Below are 16,809 nucleotides of genomic sequence, written 5' to 3'. Positions count from 1 at the left end.
ATAATAATGATAATAATTATAATTATAATAATAATAATTATGATAATTATAATTATGATAATAATAATAATAATAATAATTATGATAATAATAATAATGATAATAATAATAATATTAATGATAATAATAAATAAAAAATAGTAAATAAAAGTTTATAATTTATAAATAAATGAGAGAAGTCTCCCTTGTCCCTTCTGGGATGTTTGTGGAACAATTACAATTATTAAATAAATATTTATAAATAAAAATCTATGGACTATTAATTAACATTAAAAAATAATTATTAAAAAATAAGGAATAAAAATAATAAGAAATAATGATTAAAAATTTATAAATATTATTAAAAATATTATAATAAATATTAATTAATTAAATAAAAATAATAAAATATAATTTTTAATACATAAACAATAAATCATAAAAAATACTAAAGAAACAATTTACAATAATTAATAAATAATAAATATTTAATTAAAAATATAACATTTTATAAATAATAAATAATAAAAAACAAACATAATAAAAAACAAAAAAAAAAAAAAATAAAAAACAAAAAAAAAATAAAAATACAAATTAACTATTAATAAAAATGAATAATAAAAAAGTAAATTAATAATAAAGTAATAATATTAAAGAATAATAAAAATGAATATGTACAAATTAATAACAAATTAGAATATATAAAAATTAGAATATATATATATTAAATAAAAATAAAAATTATTAAAAAATATAAATATAATAAAAATTTATAAATAATACTAAAATAAAATTTAATTAGTAATAAATAAAAAATAATTGATAATAAATAAAAATAATAAATTAATAATAATTAAAAATTAATAAACAAAAATTAATTAATAATAAAAAATAGTATAATAATAAATAAAAATTAATAAATACAAATTTATAAAATAGAAGCATTAATAAATAATAATAAAATGAATAATAATTAAAAATTAATAGAGATCAATTAACTAATAAATAACAAATAAATAAAGGGGTGACGTAGGGGATGGAAGATACCAAGGAACGGTCCTGACCGGTTTTAACATGGCAAAACCCAGGATTTATCTAGGACGTTACAAACTTGGGTTTGGGCGTCGAGTTAGTAACCCTCCCCTAGAAAAAACAGCCCACTATGAAAAAAAACGAAAGAAAAGAAAAACAAACCCCTCTAAAGTTGACGAACCCCGCAAACGTTTTAAGGACCATGATCTGCGAGTCTACACCTGGAATGTTCGCACTCTTTACAGAGAAGGTGCATTTTACGCATTGGCAGACGTACTTGAAAAGTACAAGGCCGATATTACTGCCGTAGAGGAAATACGATGGAATGGGAAAGGCGTCACAACAACACCTACAGGTGACGCACTGTATTATAGCTGCCATGACGTAAAGCATGACTTTGGTTGCGGATTTGTAGTTAGTCGGAGACTAAAACATCTGGTATCCAGCTTCACTCCAGTGAATGAAAGACTTGCTGCAATTCGAATAAAAGCTAAATTCTTCAACATCAGCTTTATTTGCGCTCATGCTCCCACTGAAGAAAAGGACGAACAGACCAAAGATATATTTTACGAGCGCTTAGAAGAAACATATGACCGTTGCCCTGCCCATGACATTAAAATCATTCTAGGCGATTTTAACGCCAAAATTGGAAAGGAGAATTTTTTTGGCCCAACAGCCGGGAAATTCAGTCTCCACAGTGAAACATCTGACAATGGTATGAGGCTGATAGACTTTGCAGCTGCAAAAAACATGGTAGTTAGAAGTACCAGATTTAATCATCTCGATATTCATAAGGGCACCTGTCTGTCTCCAGATCAGAAAACAAGAAATCAAATTGATCATGTTGTGATAGATGGAAGACATTCATCGAGCGTGTTGGATGTACGATCGTTCCGAGGCGCAAACATTGATTCTGACCACTACCTTGTTGCAGCAAAGGTACGCACCCGCTTAAACGTAGCAAACAAAGTACGAACAGACACAACACGAAAGTTAGACATCGGTAAGCTGCAATCACAACAGATAGCCACAGCATATTCCACTCAATTAGCCCAATTGCTTAATCAAAGCACTCCTCATCCCGATAACATATCAGCGCAATGGCAAAGCATTGCCCACTCCATGCAAACAGCCGCATAATCAGTGCTTGGATACCAGAGACCTCCACCAAGGAATCCATGGTATGATCGGGAGTTTCGTGCTGCTACCGAAGAGAAAAATGCGGCATATAGGACTACTTTACAATCCGTAGCAACGCGTTGCTCACGAGAGAGATACAGGGAGAAAAGGAGAGAGGAGAAACGTCTTTTCCGCAGGAAAAAGAGAGAGATGGAAAAGCGGGAGTGTGAGAAAATCGAGATGTACAGGAACCAGAATGAAGTCCGAAAATTCTACCAAAAAGTCAAGCATCAAACTGATGGCTTTGGTACAGGCACATCCTCCTGTAGAGACCAACAAGGTAATAATAATAAATAGTGTGCTCAGGATATGGAAAGAACATTTTTCAAAACTGTTGGTATCCAATAGCAGCGAAGACGACGAAGATACCACAGTCCCAATCCCAGAAGATGGTATTGAATGTATACCGCCCAGCCAAGATGAGGTAAGGACAGCAATAAATCGGCTGAAGAATAATAAGGCAGCAGGGGCCGATGGCTTACCAGCCGAGCTGTTCAAAACCGGAGGCGACACGCTGATAAAGTGTATTCATCAGCTAGTTAGTACCATCTGGCAGGAAGAACGAGTACCCAACGATTAGAACCTGAGTATCCTGTGCCCCGTTCACAAGAAGGGAGATAAGACTGTATGCTCTAACTAAGTTCAAAGGTATTCCAAGCCATGTCTGAATTTGGTATTCCCGCAAAGCTCATCCGGCTTTGTAAAATCACTTTAACTGACACGAGGTCCTCAGTTAAAATAGGAAAGAACCTCTCCGAAGAGTTTGGTACCAAAAGAGGTTTCAGACAAGGAGACAGCCTTTCTTGTGATCTCTTCAACATCCTTCTGGAAAAGGTTATACGAGAGGCAAATGTCAAAAGAAGTGGCACAATCTGCACCAATAAAAAAAAAGAATTGTATTGGCCAACATATGCTACTTTGGCTTAAGTAATCACTTCAAAAAGAAAGCCACAACTCGTCAAACAAAAATAAGGCTTTACAAAACACTGATACTACTCGTGCTGATGTATGTTTCCGAAGCCTGGGTATTCTCGCAAGCAAATAAGGCAGTGCTTGGCGTGTTTGAGAGAAAAATTCTTCAAAAGAGCTACGGACCGATCTGCGTTGACGGTGAATATCGACGTGATATGAACCACGAGCTGTATCTGCTATACAACGACATCAATATTGTTAAACGTATCGAGATGCAGCGATTGCGTTGGCTAGGCCATATAATAAGAATGAGCGATGATGAACCCGCTAAAAAGGCGTATAAATACAGACCGCTTGGCGGTGCACGCAAATTTGGCAAGCCACGGAATAGATGGCGCAAACAAGTGGATGATGAGATGAGAAGGCGCGGTATTCCAGAGTGCGAAGCAACAAATAGAGAGAAATGGAGATATTTTCTTAGTTCGGCCTATGGAACAAATGTTCTGTAATGGGCCAGCTAAGTAAGTAAATTTATAAAATATAAAAATTAATAAATAGTAAAAAAATGAATAACAATTAAAAATTAGTAAAGATCAATTAACTAATAAATAACAAAAAAATAAAAATAAGTAATAAAAAATAAAGATTAAATAAAAATTAATAAATAATAAAATATAAAAATTGATACATAACAAATAAGTAATAAATAATAAATAGAAAATAAAAATAAAAATTAATAAGTAATAAAAACAAATAAATAAGAATTCACTAATAATAAATATGAATTAATAAAAAACATTAATTAGTAATCTATATATATAAAAAAGGATGATGTTAGTTACTACGCTTATAACTCAAGAACGGCTGAACAGATTTTGGCAATTCGCACCAATTCGGAATGGTCTCATGGCAGAAAAGGATAAAACCTAAAAAATCGCGAAAATTTGCGAAAAATTTGCAAAAATATTTTTTCAAGAAAGTAAATTTTTCCACAAATTTCTATCGAGCTTCGAGTTTGGAGTATACCTTGACACTCATTTTGACAGTTTTTGGCGAAAATTGTATATGCACCAACTGTGAGGCTCCATAGTACGCCTCTGTTTTGTTAATTTTTGAAAGTTGTATAGAAATTTTTATTCACAATCAAATCGTTTTTTATTTATTTTCAAGCGTCTTTTTAAGAAATTAACAGCGAAAAATTTTTAAAAGAAAAGGGCTTAGTTTAGAGTTTGTAAAGATTAGTGGTGATTTTGATCAGATTCCGATTGAAAAGATGAAGATAATAACGCCGAAACGCAGTTTTGATCCACAAAATTGGTGGGTTATTTGAAAAATCAAGAGCTCCGAGGTAATTTCATTACAAGTGAGGTTGTGGCATACGGTGCCCGGACATAACTCCCACGGACATAACTCCCAAAATGATTTTGGGCGTTATGTCCGCTGCCCTTTGCGGACATTACTCCCAAAATTCGTTGGGAGTTATGTCCGTGAAGCAAAGCGGACATAACACCCAAAAAAATTGCGGACATAACTCCCAACGATTTTTTCTTAATTTATAAATTGTTTCTTTGCTTAATTTAGAAATTTATAGTTATACTTTTTTTTTTAAATTTTAGAGTAGAAGTTAGAATGTAAGCGGAATTATACATTTGAGAAGGCCTAAGTGCCAACCAATACTGAAGTATCAACAAAATCCTCCTGATTTCATAAAATTAGTTAAAAACGAAATTATGCCCGAAATGATGTAAGTAGCAGTTAGGAGAAGTTATTTATTCAAAAATATTTTCGTTTTTCAGAAAGTATTTGAATATTTGTACAAACACTTTTTATCTTCTTAAATTACTTTTACAAAAACTTTTTATTTTCTTAAATTGTGAAAATATTTTTGTAAAAAATCGCGAATATTTTTACAAAAACTTTTTATCTTCTTTAATTGTGAAAATATTTTTGTAAAAATCGCGCGATTTTTTCAAAAATATTTTCGCCTGCAGCGCTTTTCGTGCTTCTTAAATTGTGAAAATATTTTTGTAAAAATCGCGCGATTTTTTCAAAAATATTTTCGCCTGCGGCGCTTTTTGTTTTTAAGAAAGTATTTCAATATTTTTACAAAAACTTTTTATTTTCTTAAATTGTGAAAATATTTTTGTAAAAAATCGCGCGATTTTTTTCAAAAATATTTTCGCCTGCGGCGCTTTTCGTTTTTCAGAAAGTGTTTGAATATTTTTACAAAAAGTTTTTATTTTCTTAAATTGTGAAAATATTTTTATAAAAAATCGCGCGATTTTTTCAAAAATATTTTCGCCTGCGGCGCTTTTCGTGTTTCTTAAATTGTGAAAATATTTTTATAAAAAATCGCGCGATTTTTTCAAAAATATTTTCGCCTGCGGCGCTTTTCGTTTTTCAGAAAGTATTTGAATATTTTTGCAAAAAAAAAAAATATTTTCTTAAGTTGTGAAAATATTTTGGTAAAAACTCGCGCGATTTTTTTAAAATATTTTCGCCAGCGGCGCTTTCCTTTTTTCAGAAAGTATCTGCGAATTTTAACAAAAACTTTTTATTTTCCTGTAGGCAGCATTTTTCGTTTAGGTTGGAAGGCAAATTTTGACTATAGTTCGATTTGAGATGGCAACTACTTATTTTGTACTTAATTTTCTTAAAAATTTTAAATCAATTATAAATTATTTTATGAAATGAAAAATGCATAAGAACTCAAGTAAATTTTTCCTAATACATTAGAAATAAAAATTGTATTTAAAAAAATCACTTAAATTTTAAAAACGGACATAACTCCCATTGGGTCTTATGTCCGCTAAGGGGGGTCGGACATAGCTCCCAAAAAATTTGGGAGTTATGTCCGCAAACCAAGGCGGACATAACTCCCAAAATCGTTTTGGGAGTTATGTCCGTTGGGAGTTATGTCACGGCACCGTGGCATACATGTATACTTTTAAAATGTAAGTGAAAACATCTTCGAAAGATCAACTTCCGATTTATGCGGTGTAAAGTTTAAGCTGTACAAGATATATTGATACTGTTCAGATCCTGTCATGATACTAAAAAATTATGGCCCCACTGAAAAGGAGTATGAATTCAATCGGTTTAGTTCCCGCAGAGCTAGAAGGCAATTACAAATGGCCAAATACATACATATGTACACTGGTACTGTTGGTATACTGTATGTGTGTACATCGAGAAAGATGATATTTAAAATTGGAAAGAAAAAAAAAAAAACAAGAAATCGGGGGTACTGGAGATTTTTGTTTGAATTATCTGACAAATATTCTTTATCGGGCGACATATGTAGGTAAATACTTATTAAACGTTAATTAGTTTGTGATATTAATTTTACTATGCTATTTACGTCGAAATTAAATATAGGGTGACCAAGTAATCGACAACAGTCGCGTGTTAATGTGAGAAGACTTCAAGCATCCTAAACACACAAAGAACAAGTATCAATGTACCAAGTACTGAATAGTACAATCTCAGTCAAAATTCTATTACCGCATTTGTCCGTGTTACCAGAGCCATTGCATCTAATTCCGAACTTGCAATGCATGTACAATTCGGGAGATCATGTTAAACAGAGAAGTCAGAAAAAACAGACGAAGGTGGTTACCTGATAACGATCGGATCCCTCTGCTCAAAATAGGTTAATTGATTAAAACGCAAATTTAAATAAGCACTATATTCAGCATTAAATTCAAATTCCTACGATCGCATTCCTTCGTGTTATTTGTTTAAAAAATATATCTTAGTCCCCATTTACAGTTGCCTAATTTTTTCGCGGCTATTGTCAGTCGAAGAAAATAGAAACATTTTGCCTCTCAGTACCTTCTATCTTCGTCAAACAATTGATGCACATTGACAATTGTCTAATGTGCATCTGCTTCAAAGATCGTCCTAAACAGTTCAAAACAAAGAAATATTTGCCATTGAACAAGATGATGACAATAATATTATTATAGGTTTGAACCAATGCCATCAAGTTCTGTACCTAAAAAAAAACTGCGAGACGAAGTTCGCCGGGTCCCCTAGTGAAATATAAAAATTAACAAGAAAAGAATAATAAAAATTATTAATGAGTAATTAATAAAAAACTAGAATAAAGATTAGAGATAAAAAATAATAAATAAAAATTAATAAATAATAAAAAATATGTGATAAACAATAAATAAAAATTTTAATTATAATTAAAAAAAAATATTAAAAATAATACAAAAATAATTAATAATGTATGTCATGTATGTCGATAAGAAAATGAATGCGTAAGAAAAACTACTATAAGATCAATAAAATCCTTCTTTATATTCCAACAATCCAAACTAGAATGAATATTTTATTTTTCAATTGTTTTCTAATATCATTATAATTATTTCTAAGGCTTCTATATCAATATATTTTTACATTCTCCATGTACATAAATACAGTGCTTACAGCTCGGCCACGCTCCCTTGCACACGTCCTCGTGGGCATCTCCAATTCCAGTTTTAATTTGACAGAGATCTGCACAGGTTTTCTATAGTACTCTACATCCTTAAAATGCATATGTATGTATAAATATAAATTAAGCATCAATTCAAGGAATCAATTTGAGAACTACCTGTTCTTTTTAAAATACTGATATCAACTTCGATGATGTTATATTCACTTGCAAATCAAGACCAGTGAATATTTTATTTTTGACTTATTATTCATTCCTAACATCGGTATCGCATATCATTGTATATCATTTGATCTAAACGCTTTAATATATTTATTCCATGTAATCTTCCTTTTAACAAAATGATTATGGAAATCTATGTACTTCTATATTCTTCGTTTCAACTTAATGAAAGGATATTATAAATGTTCGTAAAATGCATTATTAAATTGACATAACCACAGTTCCTAACAACTACTTGCACTGGCAAAAACTACCTGCAAAGAAAAACTAATGAATAATTCAAGGTCTATAAACTTTGACGATTATTACATTCTCAAAAAAAAAAAAATCTGAACATATATCACTTCTCCATTACCATCTGCCGAAAATAGAAATGCGTACAGCAGTTCGAGTTCTATGAACTGTACAGTTGTAGTTTCTCATTCAAAATTATCCTCCCTGGTTCTTTGCTATATGTATTTTGGCCTGTTCTCGATAGTATCATCTACAGCATAACTTCTACCAATTTATCAAAACCTCTCCCCCAGTTCTAAAAATGCCCTTCCCCGCTTGTTAAAAATGAATGAAATGAATATTTTTGTATACAAGACCTGACCATACTAAGTTTTTAATTTTCATTAACTGGTTTATTAATCTCCATCGAAATCCCACAAAAACAATGACATTCTTAAAAATTCCTGATGACCAAATAAATTCAGTCTTCTGACATTATGTCTTCGTCATGGTTGGGTATATATTCACATGCACAAATGGACCAGTGAAAATCATTAATATTTGTATCTATCAATTTAATTTCCCCATCTCGGGATGGAACAACTTTTTGTCTATGTCTTTCTGGATTCGTCATTTTTCTTTTAACTAAAAGAAAATGACTGGAATACGAATTTAATGAGTGTTGAACAGGGTAGAATTCTAAAACTCATCTTACTACTCTACGAAGAACATATCTTCCCGTCCATTTCAGTAAACTGCACTCAACGAGTAAAAACCATTTTTCCACAAAAACAAGGTTTATAACGGGGACTGCCGGTCAATATTATATTTTTTTTAAATTGGTAATTAGCTATTATAAGAATAATAATATGTGTACTTTAATCTTCCGATGGTTTATACTTGTTATTCCGTCAAAGACTTTCACCTCTTTTTGAATCATGAGAAACAGATATAAAACAATTTTATTAGGAAAGTAGTCATGATGTGACCAAAATTTATATCATTCACCTGCGCAACTGGACCAGTGAATGTCTATGCAACCTCTTAATTTACCAATTTCATTTCCACATTTCGCCATTGGAAGAAGTAGTCATTCTCTAAGATTTGGTAATATTCACTTGCACAACTGGACCAGTGAACATCTTTAGCCTTTTTATCTATCAATTTCATCTTCCCATCTCGGCATTGGAATATCTTTCCTTTTCAGATCTCTGAAATGTATGCCATTCTGTATTCGCCATCCTTCTTTTGACTAAAAGATTATGGCTAGAATACGAGGATGATGAGTCTTGAATAAGGTCACCATTCATAAATTATTTTACCATTCTGAGAACAACTTTTCTTCCCTCTAAAAACATTGGATATAGGTTGTACGACTTTGGTATTTCCACCTACATTTCATTTTCGAATCATTTATGATCCGCAACTGTGGGGTACCATTACCATTAAAAATATTTATCTACTGCTATCAATTACATTATTGTGTCCAAAGCAGAAGATATCACGAAATCTATTCATGCAAATATAAAAAAATACATAGCCTTTCTTTTCAAAAATAAGCCACAAAATGTAGCAATATATATCATGAATGTTGGCATTTCATAAATATTTAAAACATTTTCAGCATAATAATTTGAAGGGCTTGTCATTATTTATACCACTAACCTTCAACGTTTTGTTTACAAAGCCTTCTGACTTAGACACTAACATATATTATGACTATAGCTGCATCCAAAACTACACCTTATTCCAAAGGGAATTTTAATCAGGAAATACCAGGTGCAACTGACCCACAACATATTACCCATAACACAACTGCGATAGCCAATGTATGAATGATAACAGCACAAGTCTACGATGTTATATCAAGAGTAAAATTTCTAGTTTTTCGTTTCCCACAACATTCAATTTGTATGACATATATACATACCTAATGCATTTAAATATTCTTGGGTCAGAGATACCCATCACAAATATATGACAAATACCTTTTCGATACCTCTATTGTGTCCTGGAACTTATTCTTGAGTTTGTAAAATTCAAAATCCTTTTCTCACGTATTTGAAATGTTTAACCAATTTCATCATCATATTGATTCAATTCATCTTGATTTGATACATTGAGTTGATCCAGTCTGTGTTCAGCATGCTTTGAGCTTACAGATGTGAGGCTTCTCACAATATTGATTTTCCGGAAAGCTATTCATCACAGCAATTCCAAAGTTTATTAAAATTCACGACATTCAATTCTTTCAACTAATCAATTTAATCCAGTTTCATCCCAAATTTTCCGTTTTTGTTAGCTGATCCACATCAGGGTTACAAATAGAAAGGGATTCCACAAATTTAAATATATTTGCTTCTTTTTATTTATAATCTCTTCTTTTATTGTATTGGTTTTTGTGGATCCCACCGCTGCTTTATAAGATCAATAAAATCCTTCTTTATATTCCAACAATCCAAACTAGAATGAATATTTTATTTTTCAATTGTTTTCTAATATCATTATAATTATTTCTAAGGCTTCTATATCAATATATTTTTACATTCTCCATGTACATAAATACAGTGCTTACACTACCAAATTTGAGTGTGTTTTTCAAATTTGTTTTTTGTTTTGAAGCAAAAGCAAAGGCAATAATATTTCCAAAACTAAAGTTTGGGTGTGTTTCATGCGCACACATTTTCGTTTCGAAATACATAAGCAGGGGGTAACCCCCCGACATACATGAACAGGCCCTAAATAAAAATTAAATAATACAAAAATAAAAATAATTAATAATAATAATAAAAATTATTTATTAATAAATAAAAAATAATAAATTTATAATAATTAATAAATACAAAAAATAAGTATTAAATAAAAATTATTTATTAAAAAAGAAACAAATAAATAAAAATGAATAAACATAAATAAATTATAGTAATTAATAAAAATAATAAAATATTACAATTAATAAATAATAATTAATAAACCGTAAAAACTGAGTATTAAATAACAATTATTGAATATAAAAGGAAATAAAACATAAAAAAATATACAAAAGTTAATAAATAATTTAAAAAATAATATTTAAAAAAATTAAAAGGAAAATTAAATTTCCTAAACTCTATATGTATAAAGAAAAATGAAATTTGCTAATAAATAACAATGAAATAAACATAAAAAATAAAGATTATATATATAAAAAATATAAAAAATAAATAATAACAATTAGTAAATAATAAATATAGAATAAAAACTAATAAATAAAAAATATAAATAAATAAAAATTAATATACGATAAAAAACAAATAAATAAACTAATAAATACTAATTAATAAATAGAAATTAATAAATAATGAAAATGAATAATAAGAAAAAATTAATTAGTAATAAAATATAAAATCTAATAATAAAAAATGTGTAATGAATAATAAATAAAAAGTAATTAACAATAATTACAAAATATTAGAAAATAAATATTAAATGCAAATTAATAAATAATAAGAAATAATAACAAATAAAATATAAAAGTTATTTATACACTTTATTTATAAAAATTAAAGCTAATTAATAATTAAAAATTAATAACTAAAAATTAATAAATAAATAATAAAAAAAAACAAATAATAAATAAAAAATTATAAATTATAAATAATAACTAATAAATAAATAGTAATAAATATGTATATAAAAGAAATAAATAAAACAAATAAGTAATAAATAAAAAACAACTTACAAATAATAAAAATTAATAAATAATTTATAAATGATTAAAAATAAATAAAAATTAATATATAATATACGATAGATCATTTGTGGAGTTTTTTTTATTGGGATAGCAGTTACAATTTTGTTTTTTTTTTTAAATAGTCTGGCTTAATTCCATTGTTGTTGTTTTAATATTTTAAAACAACTAATTTATTAGTGGAAAAAGTTTGACATTGTTCGCCAAGGGGTAAGGTAGGGAAGACTAGTTTCGATCCTCGGCACAGGATCTTATCAGTTCCCTTGTTTCTTGTTTGTGGATATTCTCCACCAAAGTTATTTTTCAATAACTTCTTCAACAAAAAAACTTTTTAAACCCAACCATCAATAGCAAATTTTAACTCGATCGGAGCAAAATTGCCTGAGATATGAGCATTGGAAGGGAACAATTTATTGTGATTTGTATGTAGCGTGGAAACTTTAAACGCGTGTTTTTCGAAATGGCATTTTTGAAGTCGGTGCCAACGATAGTTCGAAAACGAATCGACCGATCTTCATATGGTTTGCAGAGCTTATTATATACATAAAAACTTTTTTTAAATTTTTTTGCCCGAATTTTGGACAAAAAACGGTCAATTTTTTTTCGTTAAAATCGAAATTTTGAATTTTACAGCTCACAATTTTTTAAAAATCGTTTTTTTTAATTCTTCGCTTAAAGACAAGATTATAAGGTTTTTAAAACGCCCACAAAAGTATACCAAGATCGGCCCATCCGTTTTCGAACTATCGTTGGGACCGCAAAACGCTTTTACAGAAAAAGGGTTTCGCAAGTTATTTACCACAAGACTATGCAATATTTTTCAACAACAAAAATTCCAAAAGCAGTATAAGATGTGCTCTTCTAGGTAGAAAAAAGGTCTACTTAAAATTATTGGTAGTTTCTTTGAAAAAAAAAAATCATGAAAAATTAGTTTTTTGGTCTGCACAACTAGGGATAACCCCTTAAGGAAGAAAGAAATCTTTCTCTTTTTAATGCTACAATTTTCTTGTCAATACTCAGGCAGAGTCGACCTTACTACTAAATATTAGTAGAAATGAGATCAATTACACATCATTACAGATAAGCATTGTTCAGAACTAGGACGTACGCAGGGTGTTTGCAATTTAAGTCAAGATCTGTGATTGACTATATTGGTCCACTCTTTTGGGTATTATTTTTACAACAACATAACAGTTTCCAAGCGAAATTTCATGGTTCCTGACAAAATTGCCCCCAAAAGCCATTTTGTCTGATGGGCACTACAACAGGGGGCCCTCCGAAATGATAATATTTCATACTGATTTTGAACACATTGCTTTCAAAAAGTCATATTTGGTCTAGTGGACCATGCTGACCGACTGAAATGTTGGAGGGCGCGCTATCTATCGAAAAAGAATGACTCCCAAAATATGATCCACTTGCAAAATTGACTATGCCGATGCAATTCTGCATAGGTACCTCCTCAGCCACACTCTTGAGCTTTAATCCAAATATATATTTTTGTCGGCAAATTCGTGCGTCCAAAGAGGGCCACAAAATCTATAATCCTGCGAAATACATAATTGTTGAGGAAAAGGAATTTGTTGGGTAGCCGGTATTAGATTTGATATTGCCCATGACTGGGCAATATCGAATCGAAGTTCGGAGGAAGTTTATAGATTTTGTGGCCTTCTTTGGACGTACGAACTTGCCGACAAAAATATATATTTGGATTAAAGCTCAAGAGTCAATATACACAGGCTGAGGGTAGATGTCGGAAGGCCGACTGATACTTTTTTACTTGTTGAAACTTAGTATTAATAGTTTTTCTTAATGCTATTTATGAACGATTTCACGTTTTAAAAAGTCGAATTATCACCGTCTTGAAAATAATTTAAGTGCCAAATTCTGTTGTACAGTGTTATCACTTGAAATTTTGTTTTAAGACACTCGCGGGGAGAATAAAATTTATTATTTATTCAATAAATGAGAGAAATTTTATTGTAATAAAAAAAACACTTTCTTTGAATGTTCTCAGCGTCAATAGGATGGGTAAATAGAGCACTTGTTATGACAAGATGACGATGGTGGCGATGATGATGATCAATTATATTTTGACAGGGTCGTCGTTAGTTTGCCTTTGATAAAAAAAAACAATATCTTGTTGTTGCATTTATCTAAATCTTTAAATTGTTCTACAAAGATGGTGATAACTGATAACAGAAAGAAAAAAACAGCAACAAAATCTAATGTACACCGACAAGTGTTGATATCTTAAATATAAAATATATATAATTGTATTTTTTATAATTTATGTACTTTGTACATATCTGTTTTTTTATCTATCATTAATTGTTTGTTGTTCTCTGTTGAAATTTAAATTATGATCTTACTTTAACCATTTTTTGTTTTTGTTGGATTTTGTTGTGTATTTATTTAATTTTTTCTTATTATGTTTTCTACAATGCGGTAAATAGCTTCTCGTGGCTGCATTAATTTATCGATCGATTATTACGAAAAGAGACGACACACATTGAACCGAGCCGTTCGTTCACGTTACCGTAATATTTAGTACTGACTGACTACCGCTGAAATTTGAAAATGCTAATTCACCGAACACGATGATGTTTATTAAAATTGTTTTTGGTTTTTTGTGAGCTTCATTTGTTGGGCCATTGTTTGGGCTTTGCCAAGTTGAGCGTTTTGTTTTCTTTTTTCATTTTTCGACAACGTCTCGGTGTTGTTGTCTTGGTTTTCTGTTGTTGCTGCTGCTGTTGCAGTGCAGATCTCTCACACTTGAACTATGAATGAATGTCGTTTAATAAAAAAATCGTCTTTGTAAGTCGGGTTTTAGGCACAATGTGTTTTTATTTCATTTTTATTGAAGCCAACAAATGACAGCTTGTGGCAAATTTTTAATGGTGGGGTTTTATGGCCTAAGAAAATATGAGGAGTGATCTACTAACACATAGAAATGATTTAACTTTACTTTGCTAAATTACGGTTTTATTGAATGTATGCATAAATTGTGCCTAGATATCAGACTGAAATTTTTCCCACATGTTATCCTTGTTATCCTGATCATAACGATATATAGTTTCCAGGGGAAAGTCTATACCGGCCGTTTTAGGTTATTGCCTTTTGTCTTTGATTGCATTTTTTTGTATAAAACACTTCTATTATTATTATTTATATTTTTTATATATTTTTATTTATAAACTCTTGTGGTTATTCACTTGACTGGCTAAATTAAGCGTTTATCTCGCTTGCTTGCTCACTACCTATAGCACCACTCTGTTTATCCCATATTTTGTCATTTATTCTCACACATTTGTTGTCATTTATTGTAATCTTCATCTTGGACCAACTAACTAATAAATACAAACAATGGGGTGCTGGGGTGGCTGAATGGTGGTACGATGGATATGTGACGATGATATTAACACTATGACTCAAGGTTTAATAAATTTGGTTTATCTCTTGGTTTGTTTACACTGTCGTGAATGACAAACAAGGTGAGGAAGAAGTGTGAATTTGCAGTTTTTTCTTATGCTTAGAAAATATATATTACTACATAGAAAATATGACGTAGGGAATGAGAGATACCAAGGAACGGTCCTGACCGGCTTTAACATGGCAAAGTCCAGAATTTATCTTGGTCTCTCTATCATCTCAAGTGACCACTGACCTCCCCACCTCCCCGTGGTGTCACCTGGGAAGCTGCCTTTAACACCCGTTAAAAGTAGTGAGCTAACATGTGCCGCGCGTTCACCCGTGAGAACGTTAAAAACTTGGGTTTGGGCCCCGGGTTAGTAGCCCTCCCCTAGAAAAAGCAGCCTACTATGAAAAAACAAAAGAACAAGTAAAAAAGTATCAGTCGGCTTTGCCGACAGAGGTATACCCTCAGCATGTGTATATTGAAAAAAAAAAAAAAAATTTCCCAAAATACGTATGTATTTAGGGGGTTTTAAAAAATTTGGGCGTTTGAACCGACAAAAATGTTGATTAGGATTAAAGATCAAAAGTTTTGCGGAGGAGATACTAAAAGGAATGGATCGACATTGACCGTTATGGAAGTGGATCTCCAGCCACAACATATGGTGTCATAAGGGGTTTTTACACTCTTCGGGCTGTTTGCTCAAGAAGTATGGACTTGCCCCTAAAAAAACTTTTAATATCGTAATTGAGGCATCGAATGCAAGTTGCTTCAACAAAAATCAAAGTGATTCGATATCAGGTCTTAAAGTGAACTTATCCGAAAATTTTGTGTGGGAGGCACCGGATGGAGTGGACAAATATAGTCCATATTTGAACCTGATCTATATCTGGTAGATATATTAGGATGTGTAAAGTATAGACCAATTCGGCCACTCCCTTCAAGAGTTACCGTAGGAACAATTTTTCCGAACATTTTTGAACTTTTGTGGGGAAGGTACCCGAAGGAGTGGACCGATATGGCTTATCTTCAAACTTAAATTATATTTGGACAAAATATTACTAAGGCCATATTTTGGACCGAATCCGTTCGAGAGTTATCTTGCGCTCCAACCACCTCACACGGTGTCATAGGGGTTTTTCTGCAACTTTCATGCTATTTTCTCAGGAAGTATGGACTTGCCCCTGATGAAACTTGTACCGTCGTATGTAGGGCAGTGAATACAAGTTGCTAAAACAAAAATCAAAGCGATTCGAGAGATGGCCCTAAACTGAACTTTTCCGAAATTTTGTGTGGGAGGTACCCGAATGAGTGGACCTATTGAGACCATATTGAAACCTCATATTACTCTGGTAGAAAGTTTACGCTATACAAAGTATGGACCAAATCGGTTACTCCCTTCAAGAGTTATCGTGCGCACAAACTTTCCGAACATTTTCGAACTTTTGTGTGGGAGGTATCGGAAGGAGTGGACCGATGTAGCTCATCTTCGAAGTTAAACTAAGTTTGGGCAAAATATTACGAAAGCCAAAATTTGAACCGAATCGGTTCTTCCGTTCGAGAGTTATCGTGCGCTCCAGCCAGCAGGACAGACAGACGGACGGACATGGCTAGATCGACTCCAAATTGTCTGAAACACATTTCGTCCAAACATACTTGGGGTCTAAAACCATTATTTCGATG

At 31.2% G+C, this 16,809-nt stretch overlaps 1 protein-coding gene across 14 annotated transcripts in view; it reads right to left on the bottom strand.

The window, feature by feature from the left end:
* Positions 1-16,809, bottom strand: part of Strn-Mlck (Stretchin-Mlck) — a 227,162-nt gene that overhangs the window by 30,545 nt on the left and 179,808 nt on the right. The window contains exon 1 of one of the 14 annotated variants that reach the window (XM_073990034.1): positions 14,084-14,493. The exons of 12 other annotated variants lie outside the window; for them this stretch is intronic. In XM_073990034.1, coding sequence (XP_073846135.1) covers positions 14,084-14,092 — 9 coding nt within the window. In that variant the 5' untranslated portion in view covers positions 14,093-14,493. Of the gene's footprint in view, positions 1-14,083; positions 14,494-16,809 lie in introns of those variants that run through there. One more of the 14 variants, XM_073990045.1, reaches the window with a different exon arrangement.

Source organism: Musca autumnalis, unplaced genomic scaffold, assembly GCF_047663935.1.
Source record: "Musca autumnalis isolate F117 unplaced genomic scaffold, ASM4766393v1 scaffold_5, whole genome shotgun sequence".
NCBI lineage: Eukaryota > Metazoa > Arthropoda > Insecta > Diptera > Muscidae > Musca > Musca autumnalis.
This window is presented reverse-complemented; position numbering and strand designations above follow the sequence as displayed.